The sequence below is a fragment of the Phoxinus phoxinus genome (assembly GCF_949152265.1).
Source record: "Phoxinus phoxinus genome assembly, chromosome: 19".
In the NCBI taxonomy this organism is placed as follows: Eukaryota; Metazoa; Chordata; class Actinopteri; order Cypriniformes; family Leuciscidae; genus Phoxinus; species Phoxinus phoxinus.
This window is the reverse complement of record NC_136894.1, coordinates 30,215,867-30,230,615: the sequence shown is the minus strand read 5'-3', so window position 1 is coordinate 30,230,615 and position 14,749 is coordinate 30,215,867. Positions and strand designations below refer to the sequence as shown.

Here is a 14,749-nt window from a genome sequence, read left to right as displayed (position 1 = left end):
GGCGGGGCTGAAGCTGGTACCCGGGCGTGGCAGGGGGGCTCAACAGCGCCCCCTTTAACGGGGTCCGAAAACTTGGTCCATATATCAAACACGCTTGCATGTAATAATATGAAACTCGGTACACATATAGATCTCATCGGGCCGAACAACTTTCGTGCTCTAAGTTTTACGCCAGCCCAACAGGAAGTCGGCTATTATGGGTTGTATGAAAACGCACGCCCCTGCAATTTTATATACTCCTCCAAGAAATTTAATTTGATCTTCACCAAACTCGGTCAGCATGAAGTCAAGACATTGAGGATGCAAAATTGCGGATGGCTTTTTGATATCTCGAACGGTTTGGCCGTGGCGAGGAAACAAATTTATGGCGAGAAAAGAGAAACACGATGTGTTATAACGTCTTCATACATTAATTGATCTTGATGAAACTTCAGCATTGTGCTCGCTGTAAGAGGCCCATCAAATAGATGTAACTAATGTGAGTCAAAGTTATAGCGCCACCAACTGGCAGCAAGAAGTGTGTTACTTTCAAGATGCTTTTGACAAAAGTGGGGGGTTAGTTTTACCTACAGTAACAAAACTCAGAATGTATTTTGTGCACATCGAGCCGGACAACTTTTTCATGTACAGTCATTAGCTCCGACCAACAGGAAGTCAGATATTTTGGTTTGAATGTGGTTTTGTCTCTCTCTGCCAGAGTTCCCCCTGCCATTCTGTGTGTGTGTGTGAGTGAGTGTGTGTGTGTGTGTGGAGAGGGGAGGGCACACACACAGACAGCCCCCCCCCCCCCCATTGTGTGTGTCTGTGTGGGGAGGGGAGGGAGGGCACACACACAGACAGCCCCCCCTGTCTGTGTGTGTGGGGAGGGGGGCAGAAAGACTCTATTAAAAATAGGTATATTGTGCCATCTAGTGTTTTATACTATGTATACATGTGTTTTTTCTTTTAAACAAGTGTTTTAAAGTACAGTAATTTCAATGAATATATATACCACACTTCATAGGAATTTTCGGTGTTGTGTACTTACAATGGCTGCTGATTTCATGTGTCCGTTAAGTCCATGAGACTGTAGGGTGTCTAATTTTTCATTTTAGGTTTCAGAAGGGTGCTCACGCATACTTTGTGGTTGATATGTGCCCTCGATGCGCACTTTTGCAGAACCCACACTGATGCAAGCTCTAAAGCAGACTTCTTCTCGACAGTCAAAGCGGAGTTACGTTATTGCCCGTCGTGCACAGGAACCCTAAAGGCACCGGGGTGGCGGTTTTTATATATATATATATATATATATATATATATATATATATATATATATATATATATATATATATATATAAATATAGCTGCAAGCAGCGATGGAGGGCCCAAGCCGGTGGCACCGCCACCTCGGTGCCTTTAGTGCAACTAAAGGCACCGGGGTGGCGGTGCCACCGGCTTGGGCCCGTAATCGCTGCTTGCAGCTATATTTATTTATTATTATTAGGGCCCAAGCCCTGAAAGGGCGAAGGCCCTATTGTTTTTCTTCGGATTATTATTCTTCTTTATTATTATTATTATTATTTTACTACCTTTTGGGCACTTTTGGGGGCCTTAACGTGCTCAAAAACTCTTGAAACTTTGCACAAATGTCAGAACCCGCGGCCATCAGGGCCCGACTGAAGCTGGGACCCGGGCGTGGCAGGGGGGCTCGCCAGCGCCCCCTGGAATGGGATTCAAAAACATGTCCATATCTCAAACACGCTTGCATGTAATAATATGAAACTCGATACACATATAGATCTCATCGGGCCGAACAACTTTCGTGCTCTAAGTTTTACGCCAGTCCAACAGGAAGTCGGCTATTATGGGCTGTATGGAAACGCATGTTCTGGCATTTGAAACACTTGTCCTAGAGAATTCATCGGATGACCACGAAACTCGGTGTGCATGAAGTCAAGACATGGAGGATGCTAAATTGCGAGGGGATTTTTGATATCTCGAACGGTTTGGCCGTGGCGAGGAAACAAATTTATGGCGAATATTGGAAACAGGAAGTGTGTTATAACATCCTCATACATTAACTGATCTTGATGAAACTTCAGCAGTGTGTTTGTTGTAAGAGGCCGATCACATGGATGTGACTATTGTGAGTCAAAGTTATAGCGCCACCAACTGGCAGCAGGAAGTGTGTCACTTTCAAAATGCTTTGAAATCACCCTCTTATTTTTACCCGATTTGCTTCAAACTTCATCTGTATAATGTAAACACACGGCAGATGTAGACCTGTGAAAGGATTATTGATATCTTAAATACTGTTGCCATGGCAACGCATCAAACTTTAATATTCTTTTTGGGTGCATTTGAGGCTCTTAACATGCTTCAAATTGCATGAAACTCAACATGCATATCAGATTTATTAGGTACTAGGCATGTGTGAAGTTTCAGAAACGGGCGCGGTGGAGGGGCTCAGTAGCGCCACCTTTAGTCAAAAATGGGGTATTAGTTTTACCTACAGTAACAAAAATCGGTATTTATATTTATCTCCCCGAGCCGGACAACTTTCTAATTGACAGTCATTAGCTCCGACCAACAGGAAGTCAGATATTTTGGTTTGAATGTGATTTGATGGGAATTTTGCCAGTCTCTCTCAGTGTCTGTGTGTGTGAGAGAGGAGGGGGGGCTTTATTTTAACCCTTTCTCTGCTGTGTGGGACTTCTCGGGCACTTTTGGGGCCCTTAACGTGCTCGAAAACTCTTGAAACTGTGCACACAGGTCAGAACCTGCGGCCATCAGGGCTGGGCTGAAGCTGGTATCCGGGCGTGGCAGGGGAGCTCAACAGCGCCCCCTTGAACGTGGTCCGAAAAACTTGGTCCATATATCAAACACGTTTGCATGTAATAATATGAAACTCGGTACACATATAGATTTAATCGGGCCGAACAACTTTCGTGCTCTAAGTTTTACGCCAGTCCAACAGGAAGTCGGCTATTATGGGCTGTATGAAAATGCAAGCCCCTGGAATTTGATATACTCCTCCAAGAAAAATTATCCTATCGCCACCAAACTCGGTCAGCATGAAGTCAAGACATTGAGGACGCTAAATTGCGGACGGATTTTTGATATCTCGAACGGTTTGGCCGTGGCGAGGAAACGAAGTTATGGCGAGAAAAGAAAAACACAATGTGTTATAACGTCTTCATACATTTATTGATCTTGATGAAACTTCAGCAGTGCGTTTGTTGTAAGAGGGCGATCACATGGATGTGACTATTGTGAGTCAAAGTTATAGCGCCACCAACTGGCAGCAGGAAGTGTGTTACTTTTAAGATACTTTTGACTAAAGTGGGTGGGTTATTTTTACCTACAGTCACAAAACTCGGTCTGTATATTGTGCTTATCAATCCAGACAACTTTCTCATTTACAGTCATTAGCTCCGACCAACAGGAAGTCAGATATTTTGGTTTGAATGTGGTTTTGTCTCTCTCTGACAGAGTTCCCCCTGCCATTCTCTGTGTGTGTGTGTGTGTGTGTGTGTGTGTGTGGGGAGGGAGGGAGGGAGGGCACACACACAGACAGCCCCCCCCTTTTCTGTGTGTGTTTGGAGGGGAGCAGAAAGACTCACACTAGAGTGCGGATCGGGCCAAATTTTTCAGTCCGAGCCCGGCCCGCGTCCGACAGAGCAGTAACCGAACCCGACCCGAGCCCGACAGGCATAAAGATATTTATGTTCGAGCCCGACCCGAGCCCGACAGTTAAAATCCCATTTTTTTCTCATACTAATGACAATTGTACGTTTTTTTGTGTGGAAAGCCCGCTTTTATTAAGCAACTGTAGGAAGGCAATCGGAAATGTCAACAGGACAAGCGCATCAGCGCGCGGAGCAACAAGCGCTCTTAACACCTGGCGCGCGCACATTATGCACGCGTTTCGTTGTCACGGCTACATAAACAAATGTCCGCACACAGGAAGACGGATGTTATGGTAATATTTTACATGTATTTTAATCACAAAAACGAACGTTTGCATCAAGTGAAAGCATCAGGCACATCGGCTACCTACATAATAAGCTGTTTTAAATTTAAAATGTTCAATGCCTTATCGCGCTGATGTGACCGAGCCCGACCCGAACCCGAACATCATTTCTAAATATCTGTCGGGTATCCATCCTCTAACTCACACTGATGCAAGCTCTAAAGCAGACTTCTTCTCGACAGTCAAAGCGGGGTTACGTTATTGCCCGTCGTGCACAGGAACCCGAAAGACAACGGGGTGGCGGCTTTTTATATATATATATATATATATATATATATATATATATATATATATATAAATAAATATAGCTGCAAGCAGCGATGGAGGGCCCAAGCCGGTGGCAGCGCCAGCCCGGTGCCTTTAGTGTAACTAAAGGCACCAGGGTGGCGGTGCCACCGGCTTGGGCCCGTAATCGCTGCTTGCAGCTATATTTATTTATATATATATATATATATATTTATTATTATATTACTACCTTTTGGGCACTTTTGGGGGCCTTAACGTGCTCAAAAACTCTTGAAACTTTGCACAAATGTCAGAACCCGCGGCCATTAGAGCTGGACTGAAGCTGGTACCCGGGCGTGGCAGGGGGGCTCGACAGCGCCCCCTGGAACGCGGTCCGAAAACTTGGTCCATAAATCAAACACGCTTGCGTGGAATAATATGAAACTCGGTACACTTATAGATCTCATCGGTTCATATATCCTTCGTGCTCTGACTTTTTACCCCAGCCCAACAGGAAGTCGGCTATTTGGCGTAGTTTAAAAAACACATGCAATGGAATTTAAAATACTCCTCCTAGACGATTCAACCAATCACCACGAAACTCGGTGTGCATGAAGTCAAGACATGGAGGATGAAAAATTGCCAGGGGATTTTTGATATCTCGAACGGTTTGGCCGTGGCGAGGAAACGAATTTATGGCGAATATTGGAAACAGGAAGTGTGTTATAACATCCTCATACATTAACTGATCTTGATGAAACTTCAGCAGTGTGTTCGTTGTAAGAGGCCGATCGCATGGATGTGACTATTGTGAGTCAAAGTTATAGCGCCACCAACTGGCAGCAGGAAGTGTGTCACTTTCAAAATGCTTTGAATTCACCCTCTTATTTTTACCCGATTTGCTTCAAACTTTATGTGTATAATGTAAACACACGGCAGATGTAGACCTGTGAAAGAATTATTGATATCTTAAATACTGTTGCCATGGCAACGCTTTAAACTTTTATATTCTTTTTGGGTGCATTTGAGGCTCTTAACATGCTTCAAATTGCATGAAACTCAACATGCATATCAGATTTATTAGGTACTAGGCATGTGTGAAGTTTCAGAAACGGGCGCGGTGGAGGGGCTCAGTAGCGCCACCTTTAGTCAAAAATGGGGTATTAGTTTTACCTACAGTAACAAAAATCGGTATTTATATTTATCTCCCCGAGCCGGACAACTTTCTAATTTACAGTCATTAGCTCCGACCAACAGGAAGTCAGATATTTTGGTTTGAATGTGATTTGATGGGAATTTTGCCAGTCTCTCTCAGTGTCTGTGTGTGTGAGAGAGGAGGGGGGCTTCATTTTAACCCTTTCTCTGCTGTGTGGGACTTCTCGGGCACTTTTGGGGCCCTTAACGTGCTCGAAAACTCTTGAAACTTTGCACACAGGTCAGAACCTGCGGCCATCAGGGCTGGGCTGAAGCTGGTACCCGGGCGTGGCAGGGGAGCTCAACAGCGCCCCCTTGAACGTGGTCCGAAAAACTTGGTCCATATATCAAACACGTTTGCATGTAATAATATGAAACTCGGTACACATATAGATTTAATCGGGCCGAACAACTTTCGTGCTCTAAGTTTTACACCAGTCCAACAGGAAGTCGGCTATTATGGGCTGTATGAAAATGCATGCCCCTGGAATTTGATATACTCCTCCAAGAAAAATTATCCTATCGCCACCAAACTCGGTCAGCATGAAGTCAAGACATTGAGGACGCTAAATTGCGGACGGATTTTTGATATCTCGAACGGTTTGGCCGTGGCGAGGAAACGAAGTTATGGCGAGAAAAGAAAAACAAAATGTGTTATAACGTCTTCATACATTAATTGATCTGGATGAAACTTCAGCAGTGTGTTTGTTGTAAGAGGGCGATCACATGGATGTGACTATTGTGAGTCAAAGTTATAGCGCCACCAACTGGCAGCAGGAAGTGTGTTACTTTCAAGATACTTTTGACTAAAGTGGGTGGGTTATTTTTACCTACAGTCACAAAACTCGGTCTGTATATTGTGCTTATCGATCCGGACAACTTTCTCATTTACAGTCATTAGCTCCGACCAACAGGAAGTCAGATATTTTGGTTTGAATGTGGTTTTGTCTCTCTCTGACAGAGTTCCCCCTGCCATTCTCTCTGTGTGTGTGTGTGTGTATGTGTGTGTGTGGAGTGGGGGGGGGGGAGGGAGAGAGGGCACACACACAGACAGCCCCCCCCCTTTTCTGTGTGTGTTTGGAGGGAAGCAGAAAGACTCACACTGATACAAGCTCTAAAGCAGACTTCTTCTCGACAGTCAAAGCGGGGTTACGTTATTGCCCGTCGTGCACAGGAACCCGAAAGGCAACGGGGTGGCGGCTTTATATATATATATATATATATATATATATATATATAAATAAATATAGCTGCAAGCAGCGATGGAGGGCCCAAGCCGGTGGCACCGCCACCTCGGTGCCTTTAGTGTAACTAAAGGCACCAGGGTGGCGGTGCCACCGGCTTGGGCCCGTAATCGCTGCTTGCAGCTATATTATTATTATTATTATTTCATACTTTGTCTATTTTAAGGCATTATGATTACTTGCGATTACCTGAGTGACAAGTCTCTCTGGTGATAGTGGCCGCTGCTGTTAGAGAAATGAGATGTAGCCTAGAAGGCGACAGGGAACGTCATCAGGGACTCAGTATCGTAAAAAGAAAACAGGATGAGAAAAAGAAAGCGAAATACACAGGTCTGTTACTAATTGGTTAATTGTTCTACTACACGCTGGTCGCTCCAACATCACGAGCAAAACATGACTGTGACTGTATTAGCACCACGAGAAAATTATAGCATAGTGAAGTTGAAAAAAAAAAAAAACATTATCAGAGATGGCAGTTAAATTGACCAAGTGATAGTGTCATAACCATGACAAGTTTGACAATCAGCATAGACCTGCCAAAAACTTTTTTCGAGTTTTACATGAATTCAGTGCATATCAAGAAATAACTTAAAAAGATTTCAAATAGGCTAAATGCATTTCTCTATGCTGTAGAGTTTTATATTAATGGTACAAACATGTCAACTCATGACAGGTACACTCATTTTCAAAAACACATTTTTGGAGAAACCCAAGGCAGATGCTGTAGGAAGAGAAGCATCAGAGGCATTCCACTGTCCCAACTGTAAGTGTTTACTTCTTGTTTACAGCTTAAGCTATACAGAATAGTTGAAAATGGTATGTGACAATGTCATGTCTGATTGTACATGTAGGTGAAGGCGACACATCAAACTCAGAGACAGCCAGTGGATCGACACCACTGGACTCTGACCAGACTAGGCCGTCACCAGGTGTGTGTGCATGTTTCTCATATGAAATACTGCTGTAATAGTTACTCTCATACACTGAGAGTCATATCCGCAACACGTTCAAATAACACAAAAAAGTATCTACATCTTCCTCATCAAACAAAGGCATCAACCGCAAACTTGCTGCCCCATTAAAATTAGAAGCAAGCGAACCACTCTCTACCACTTCATGTAGATCACCTTCACGCCACATTCTTCCCTTACCTTCTTTCATAAGGTCAAGACGCTGTTGTTCCATATCTAACTTTCTTTTTTCTAAAACCTGCTGTGCCAACAAGGTCTCCTGTTCTAGTTTTCTTTTCTCAATTTCCATCTGAAACTCCATTTTACGCTGTTCCATTTGAAGAATAACTAATTCTTTTTGTTGCTCAAACGACAGCGTTACAGACGGATAAATAGTTCCCGGTGAATCTACCAACTCTGCTACAGACGACATAATTCCTTCATTTACAAGTGCAACCTTTAAGACCATTCGAATACTCTCTTTTAATTTTTTATCATTCGTGGAAAGACTAACATCATAATGCGCTGCAACTTCAATCAACTGATATTTCGTTAATAAATTTAACCCCTGCTCAGACGGACTTTCAATAAATCCAATTATTTCGATAGATGTCATATTTATTGATTAGCCTACTTTATAGCCTATAATCAATAATTCCATACAACATAGGTCTTTTTAAAAAATGAACACTTACTGTACTTCCACAACTGTAAAACCACAAAAAGATGCCCTGGAGATCCAACTTCACACCCTCCCTACAAAAAACAAACAAAAACAAAAAAACCCCACTAACTTAGGCCCTAATTTTCAAGTACATGTATACAGTGGTGGGTTTTTATGCACCTGATACCGCAAGTCGAGCAGAACAACCAATTAAATCGGCGATTCCCTCCAACCTCGGCGTGCTCCCGAGATTATCCTCTAACCACTGATCTGCCCAAAAATAACAAACTAAAAAAAAAAAAAAAACACATATACCCCGAAAGGAAATGCCGCTAAATCCTAACAGTGAAGTCAGTCCCATGGCCTCCCACTAAATCCAATACAGCTGCGGACAAATAATATTCAAAAATAAATGCACTCGTCTCTCCTAATTTCAACAAAAAATATAGCTGCAAGCAGCGATTACGGGCCCAAGCCGGTGGCACCGCCACCCTGGTGCCTTTAGTTACACTAAAGGCACCGGGCTGGCGCTGCCACCGGCTTGGGCCCTCCATCGCTGCTTGCAGCTATATTTCTTCTTCTTCTTCTTCTTTATAATAAAAAAATTTTCAAGGTTTTTGCCACTTTTGGGGGCCTTAACGTGCTCAAAAACTCTTGAAACTTTGCACACGGGTCAGAACCCGCGGCCATTAGAGCCGGACTGAAGCTGGTACCCGGGCGTGGCAGGGGGGCTCGACAGCGCCCCCTGGAACGCGGTCCGAAAACTTGGTCCATAAATCAAACACGCTTGCATGAAATAATATGAAACTCGGTACACTTATAGATCTCATCGGTTCATATATCCTTCATGCTCTGACTTTTTACCCCAGCCCAACAGGAAGTCGGCTATTTGGCGTAGTTTAAAAAACACATGCAATGGAATTTAAAATACTCCTCTTAGACGATTCAACCAATCACCACGAAACTCGGTGTGCGTGAAGTCAAGACATTGAGGATGAAAAGTTGCGAGGGGATTTTTGATATCTCGAACGGTTTGGCCGTGGCGAGGAAACGAATTTATGGCGAATATTGGAAACAGGAAGTGTGTTATAACTTCTGCCTACATTAATTGATCTTGATGAAACGTCAGCAGTGTGTTCGCTGTAAGAGGCCGATCACATGGATATGACTATTGTGAGTCAAAGTTATAGCGCCACCAACTGGCAGCAGGAAGTGTGTCACTTTCAAAATGCTTTGAAATCACCCTCTTATTTTTACCCGATTTGCTTCAAACTTCATCTGTATAATGTAAACACACGACAGATGTAGACCTGTGAAAGGATTATTGTCATCTTTAATACTGTCGCCATGGCAACGCTTTAAACTTTTATATTCTTTTTGGATGCATTTGAGGCTCTTAACATGCTTCAAATTGCATGAAACTCAACATGCATTTGACATTTATTGTGTAATAGACATGTGCGAAGTTTCAGAAACGGGAGTGGTAAGGGGCTCAGTAGCGCCACCTTTAGTCAAAAATGGGGTATTAGTTTTACCTACAGTAACCAAACTCGGTACGTATATTCTTCTCTTCGATCCGGACAACTTTCTAATTTACAGTCATTAGCTCCGACCAACAGGAAGTCAGATATTTTGGTTTGAATGTGTACTGTTTGGAGCATTTTCCCTCTGCCCCCCTGTGTGTGTGTGAGGAGGGGGGCTAGTTTAGTTTAACCCTTTCTCTGCTGTGTGCAAAATCTCTGGCACTTTTGGGGGCCTTAACATGCTCGAAAACTCTTGAAATTTTGCACACAGGTCAGAACCCGCGGCCATTAGGGCCAGGCTGAAGCTGGTACCCGGGCGTGGCAGGGGGGCTCGACAGCGCCCCCTGGAATGGGATTCGAACACTTGTCCGTATATCAAACACGCTTGCATGAATTAATATGAAACTCGGTACACATATAGATTTAATCGGGCCGAACAACTTTCCCTGGGTCAAGTTTTACGCCAGCCCAACAGGAAGTCGGCTATTACGGGTTGATTGGAGAACGCTTGCTCTCGCATTTGAAACACTTCTCCAAGAGAATTCATCCGATGACCACGAAACTCGGTCAGCATGAAGTCAAGACATGGAAGATGATAAATTGCCAGGGGATTTTTGATATCTCGAACGGTTTGGCCGTGGCGAAGAAACAAATTTATGATTAAAAAAGGATGCATAAAGTGTGTTATAACTTAGTTATAGTTTTACCTACAGTTACAAAACTCAGCGTGTATATTGATCTTATCAAGCCGAACAACTTTCTAATTTACAGTCATTAGCTCCGACCAACAGAAAGTCAGATATTGTGGTTTGAATGTGGATTGTGTCTCTCTCTGTCTCTCTGCCATTCTGTGTGTGTGTGTGTGTGTGTGTGTGTGTGTGTGTGTGTGTGTGTGTGTGTGTGTGTGTGTGTGTGTGTGTGTGATATTTTGGTTGGGTGACAGTTGTAGGTTACAGTTTGACAAGAGTTTATAGTTAAACAAAAGCACAATGTTGTGCTTTATTGCGAGTGTACACAAATATAGAGAAACACTTTGAATGATGTCCTGTGTGAACAAAATGACGGAGTATGTTTTTATGTCTCCATTCGATCGAGCCACACACACACACACACACACACACACACAGCATTCCAATCTTGACATCGCAGCATGTTCATTATAGCCTTAATAAAATGTAATAATAAAATAGTCAACCTAACATAAAAAAATTACACTGCTCTGTTTAAATAGTCAGTTGTACAGTTCGTACCGTTCACAGTAAGCACCGCTCCACTGTGATGTTTCCAAGCATATATATATATATATATATATATATATATATATATATGTATATATATATATATATATATATATATATATATATATATATATATATATATATATATATATATATATACATATATATATATATATATATATATATAATTAAAGCTGCAAGCAGCGATGGAGGGCCCAAGCCGGTAGCACCGCCACCCGGTGCCTTTAGTGCAACTAAAGGCACCAGGGTGGCGGTGCCACCGGCTTGGGCCCGCAATCGCTGCTTGCAGCTTTAATTATATATATATATATATATTTCTTCTTAAAACCTCAACTGTCCAAGTATCACATGGGAAGCTCAATGTATTTGTGATCAGATAGATAATAGGGCTGAACAATTAATTGCATTTTCAATAATATCGCGATATGATAAAACATGATTTTTTTTAAACCGCAAAGGCTATGATTACACTCTGGTCACGTGACACGTGGGAGTAAAGTAATTATAACATTATAAAATATATTAAAAACGTATAAAAGCTCTCAAGCGGTTTATCACTCCGCTCTGATTGTATGCATGTCTCAAGACTCTCCAGACCGAGTCTGTCAAGTCATGTGATGGTTTGTCATGTTCTTTGACTGATATATCAGACTCTGACCTTTCGGGAAACGCCGCATTGACCTCCTGACATCGAGCACCACTTGTCTGTAGTCTTTGTGGTCTTCTCGGACATCTTTGGCTTTAAAAGAGGAAAATAAGAAAAAGTAAACATCATTGAAGTTTTTGTGGCATGTTCCAGTCAGACACACAAACTCACACACTTACAGGGTTTGGCAGGCAGGCTGTACACATTGACGCTGAGGAGTTTGGGCCAAACTTTTCTCCTAATGTCATCCGTCAGCAAACCGCCTTCGCTCACAGCCGCCCGCCGCAGGGTCTCGATGTCCACGGGGTCACAGTTCAGGGCCTGATGGATATCAAGCAGCTTCTGTTTCTTCCAGGGCAGTTGTTCTGTAGATAAAGCACAAAACATCAGGATGCAGAATTAACACTGGGTGTAAATAATTAATGGCCAATTGTCTGCGAACGTCCTTGGAAATTGAAATGTGCCTGAATTAAATCAGTGTAGGAATTAACATTTTATCTTGTTTGATGATATCTGACGCAGTCTGTGTAGGCAAATCAAATCAGAAGTCAAATAACTTTTACCTCAGTGGAAAGTAAACAGGCAGAACGCAGAAGTAAGAAAAACTTACATTTTCATTTATTGTAGCCAAATTTCAGATACAACTAACGTTATACGGTTAAACCACCAAAACTTAACAAGAGGAACAAAATCATGATTGATGTCTTAATGGTTTTCACAGAGAGAGTGACAATGACCTCCATAAATAACTTATTTGATTTAGAGGGGGGGGGGGGGGGGACATGATATAATGCAAAAATGTATATAAAATTAAAAAAAATTTAATATAATTTTATATCAATTACACCACCACACAGGCCTATAATTTTCAATGGCATCATAATTAATCTCTTATTCAGTGATGTGACATTAAGGACCATAATTCAATGACATCATAACAGTAACAACTGATATCATACTGGACCTGTCAATCATTCAGTGTCAACACAATGGATCTTCTTACACATTCCGTAACATAAGTTAATAACTTACATGTCTTACACACAGTTAATGGTTTTCTAATGGATCGCACGCACACTCCGTGACATTATAACGGACCTCTGTCTCGGTGACATTAAAATTGATTTCCCTCATACATTTAGTAAGTTTATAATGGACCAAACCCGGTAACTTACCTTCGTGTCTCCTGACAGACGCTTGCGATCCGCTCGCCGGCAGTCGCTTCCTCGCTTTTCTCATCTCTTATTGCGACTCAGAGTCATGAGGATATCAAATACATGCTGTTGTGTTGACGATCATATAGTTTTAATTCAAAACTGGCAGTAAAAACGAAAGGAAAGTGACATTTATGATTCCCCTCAGATTAGATCCGTGTCGTGAGGAGTACTCGTCGCCCAAGCTTTACTAGTCGTCTCTCATTGGCTGAAAGTGCCGGTGAGTCAATCAACCTTGACTGCCGCGACGTCTCACCTGATTGGTTTAAAGCAGTTTAAAGACGTCAAGGGGCTCAACGCCATTGGCTTATTTCTCAAACGAGATTCTGCATCTGCTTACTATGACAGGAATGCGGCGTGTTTGTATTTACAAAATGAGTTATGTAATCTATAAAACTGACTGAAGCAGCTGCTGAACCACAATTTCAAGTTTCAGTTAATATATATATATGTTTAATATATTTTAAAGTTATTGTATTTTGGTAATCTTAAATAAATAATAATTATTATCATAATAATCAGAAACTGAATGAGATTTATTGCCATAAACAAGGAATTCGTCTGGGTGAAGCTTACATTACACAGAAAAAAATACAATAAAATTAATTAATACAAATTATAGTATGTATGTACATATATTATTATGTATAAAAACAGTTTATGGCTTCCGAAAAAAATACTATGGAAGTCAATGGGGTCCATCAACTCTTTGGTTACCGACATTCTTATATCTTTCTTATTTTGTGTTCATCAAAAGAAATAAATGAATAGGCTACCTTACAGGTCTGGAACACATGAGGGTAAATTAATTATGACAGAATTTGTATTTTTGGGTGAACTTTCCCTTTATCCTCAGCTTGTTTCCATTGCAGTCCCAAAAACCTGCTTTGACATTAAATAAGGCAAAGACAAGTAGCCTACAGATGTATAATATAATCTCCAGATCTATCCAAACGTATGTATGATTTGGATAGAGGTAAATAAACAATAGCAAAGAATGTATATCCTTATTTGTGGGTTCTCTGAATAATTATAATCTCATTGTTTTATTAACATGATAGATGTATATGTCACCAATGGATCAATACAAAGTCTCTCACCGCATGAGAGCAAATATGTTTTATGATATTTGGCAAATCGTGTAGATGGCTGTAAAAACAGTGTAATCAGTGGCTTTATGACTGAGTGAATTATGCCATGGTGCATCAGGGTGTCACCGCGCTCATTGCGCAACGTTTGCGCAGCGCGGATGGCTTGATGCGCCGCGTCCTTTTCGATTCAGCGTGATATCAAACGTGAAGAACATGAGAGGAACAATGTGTCTGTTTGTTTCACTATAATCGCGAACATGGGCGACAGAAGCGAGAAGGGTTCGGGAAAGCACAGACGGAGAACCACGATCTCCGGAGACGCGGCGGCTCACGCGAAGCGCAGCGGCGCGACAGAGACTCTCAGCGGGCAGGTGAAGGAGAAAGAGCCGAGACACGAAACATCCGCGAGTAAACCGAAGAGTCACAGCGATGCTGGAGATGACACGTTCAGGTAAAAGATGCTATTGAAGTATTGTGTTTTGACTTGATATGTGCAGCGTCTGTGTGTCTGGATAGCAAGAGAGATGCTTACAGTAACACACATAAACTGACATTTATAGGCCTATTCATACAGTATATGTAGGCATAGCATATTACATTTTTATCTTCATTTGATATAAAGGTCTACAGAGGACCCCAAACTTATTTGGACACTTCAGTTACAAACATTTCTGGATGTCATTGCATTTTCGAATGATAAAATCAATTATATGTAGGCCTATGTATA

General features: G+C 41.9%; 2 protein-coding genes across 4 annotated transcripts in view; one reads left to right on the top strand and one right to left on the bottom strand.

Moving 5' to 3' along the window:
- The window catches only part of LOC306987117 (TBC1 domain family member 20), a 48,636-nt gene extending 35,495 nt beyond the window's left edge, over positions 1 to 13,141 (bottom strand). For all 3 annotated transcript variants that reach the window (XR_013795094.1, XR_013795095.1, XM_079591155.1), the window contains exons 1-3: positions 12,893 to 13,141; positions 11,897 to 12,082; positions 11,730 to 11,810 (exon numbers count right to left, since the gene is read on the bottom strand). Coding sequence is in view for 1 of the 3 variants with exons in the window: in XM_079591155.1 (XP_079447281.1) it covers positions 11,730 to 11,810; positions 11,897 to 12,082; positions 12,893 to 12,956 (331 nt within the window). In the remaining 2 variants the exon portion in view is untranslated. The remainder of the gene's footprint in view (positions 1 to 11,729; positions 11,811 to 11,896; positions 12,083 to 12,892) is intronic.
- Positions 13,142 to 14,110: 969 nt separating this feature from the next.
- dgat1a (diacylglycerol O-acyltransferase 1a) overlaps positions 14,111 to 14,749 on the top strand; it is a 25,932-nt gene continuing 25,293 nt past the window's right edge. Inside the window, exon 1 of the mRNA XM_079591144.1 lies at positions 14,111 to 14,473. Within this exon, the coding sequence (XP_079447270.1) occupies positions 14,280 to 14,473 (194 nt within the window). The 5' untranslated portion in view covers positions 14,111 to 14,279. The remainder of the gene's footprint in view (positions 14,474 to 14,749) is intronic.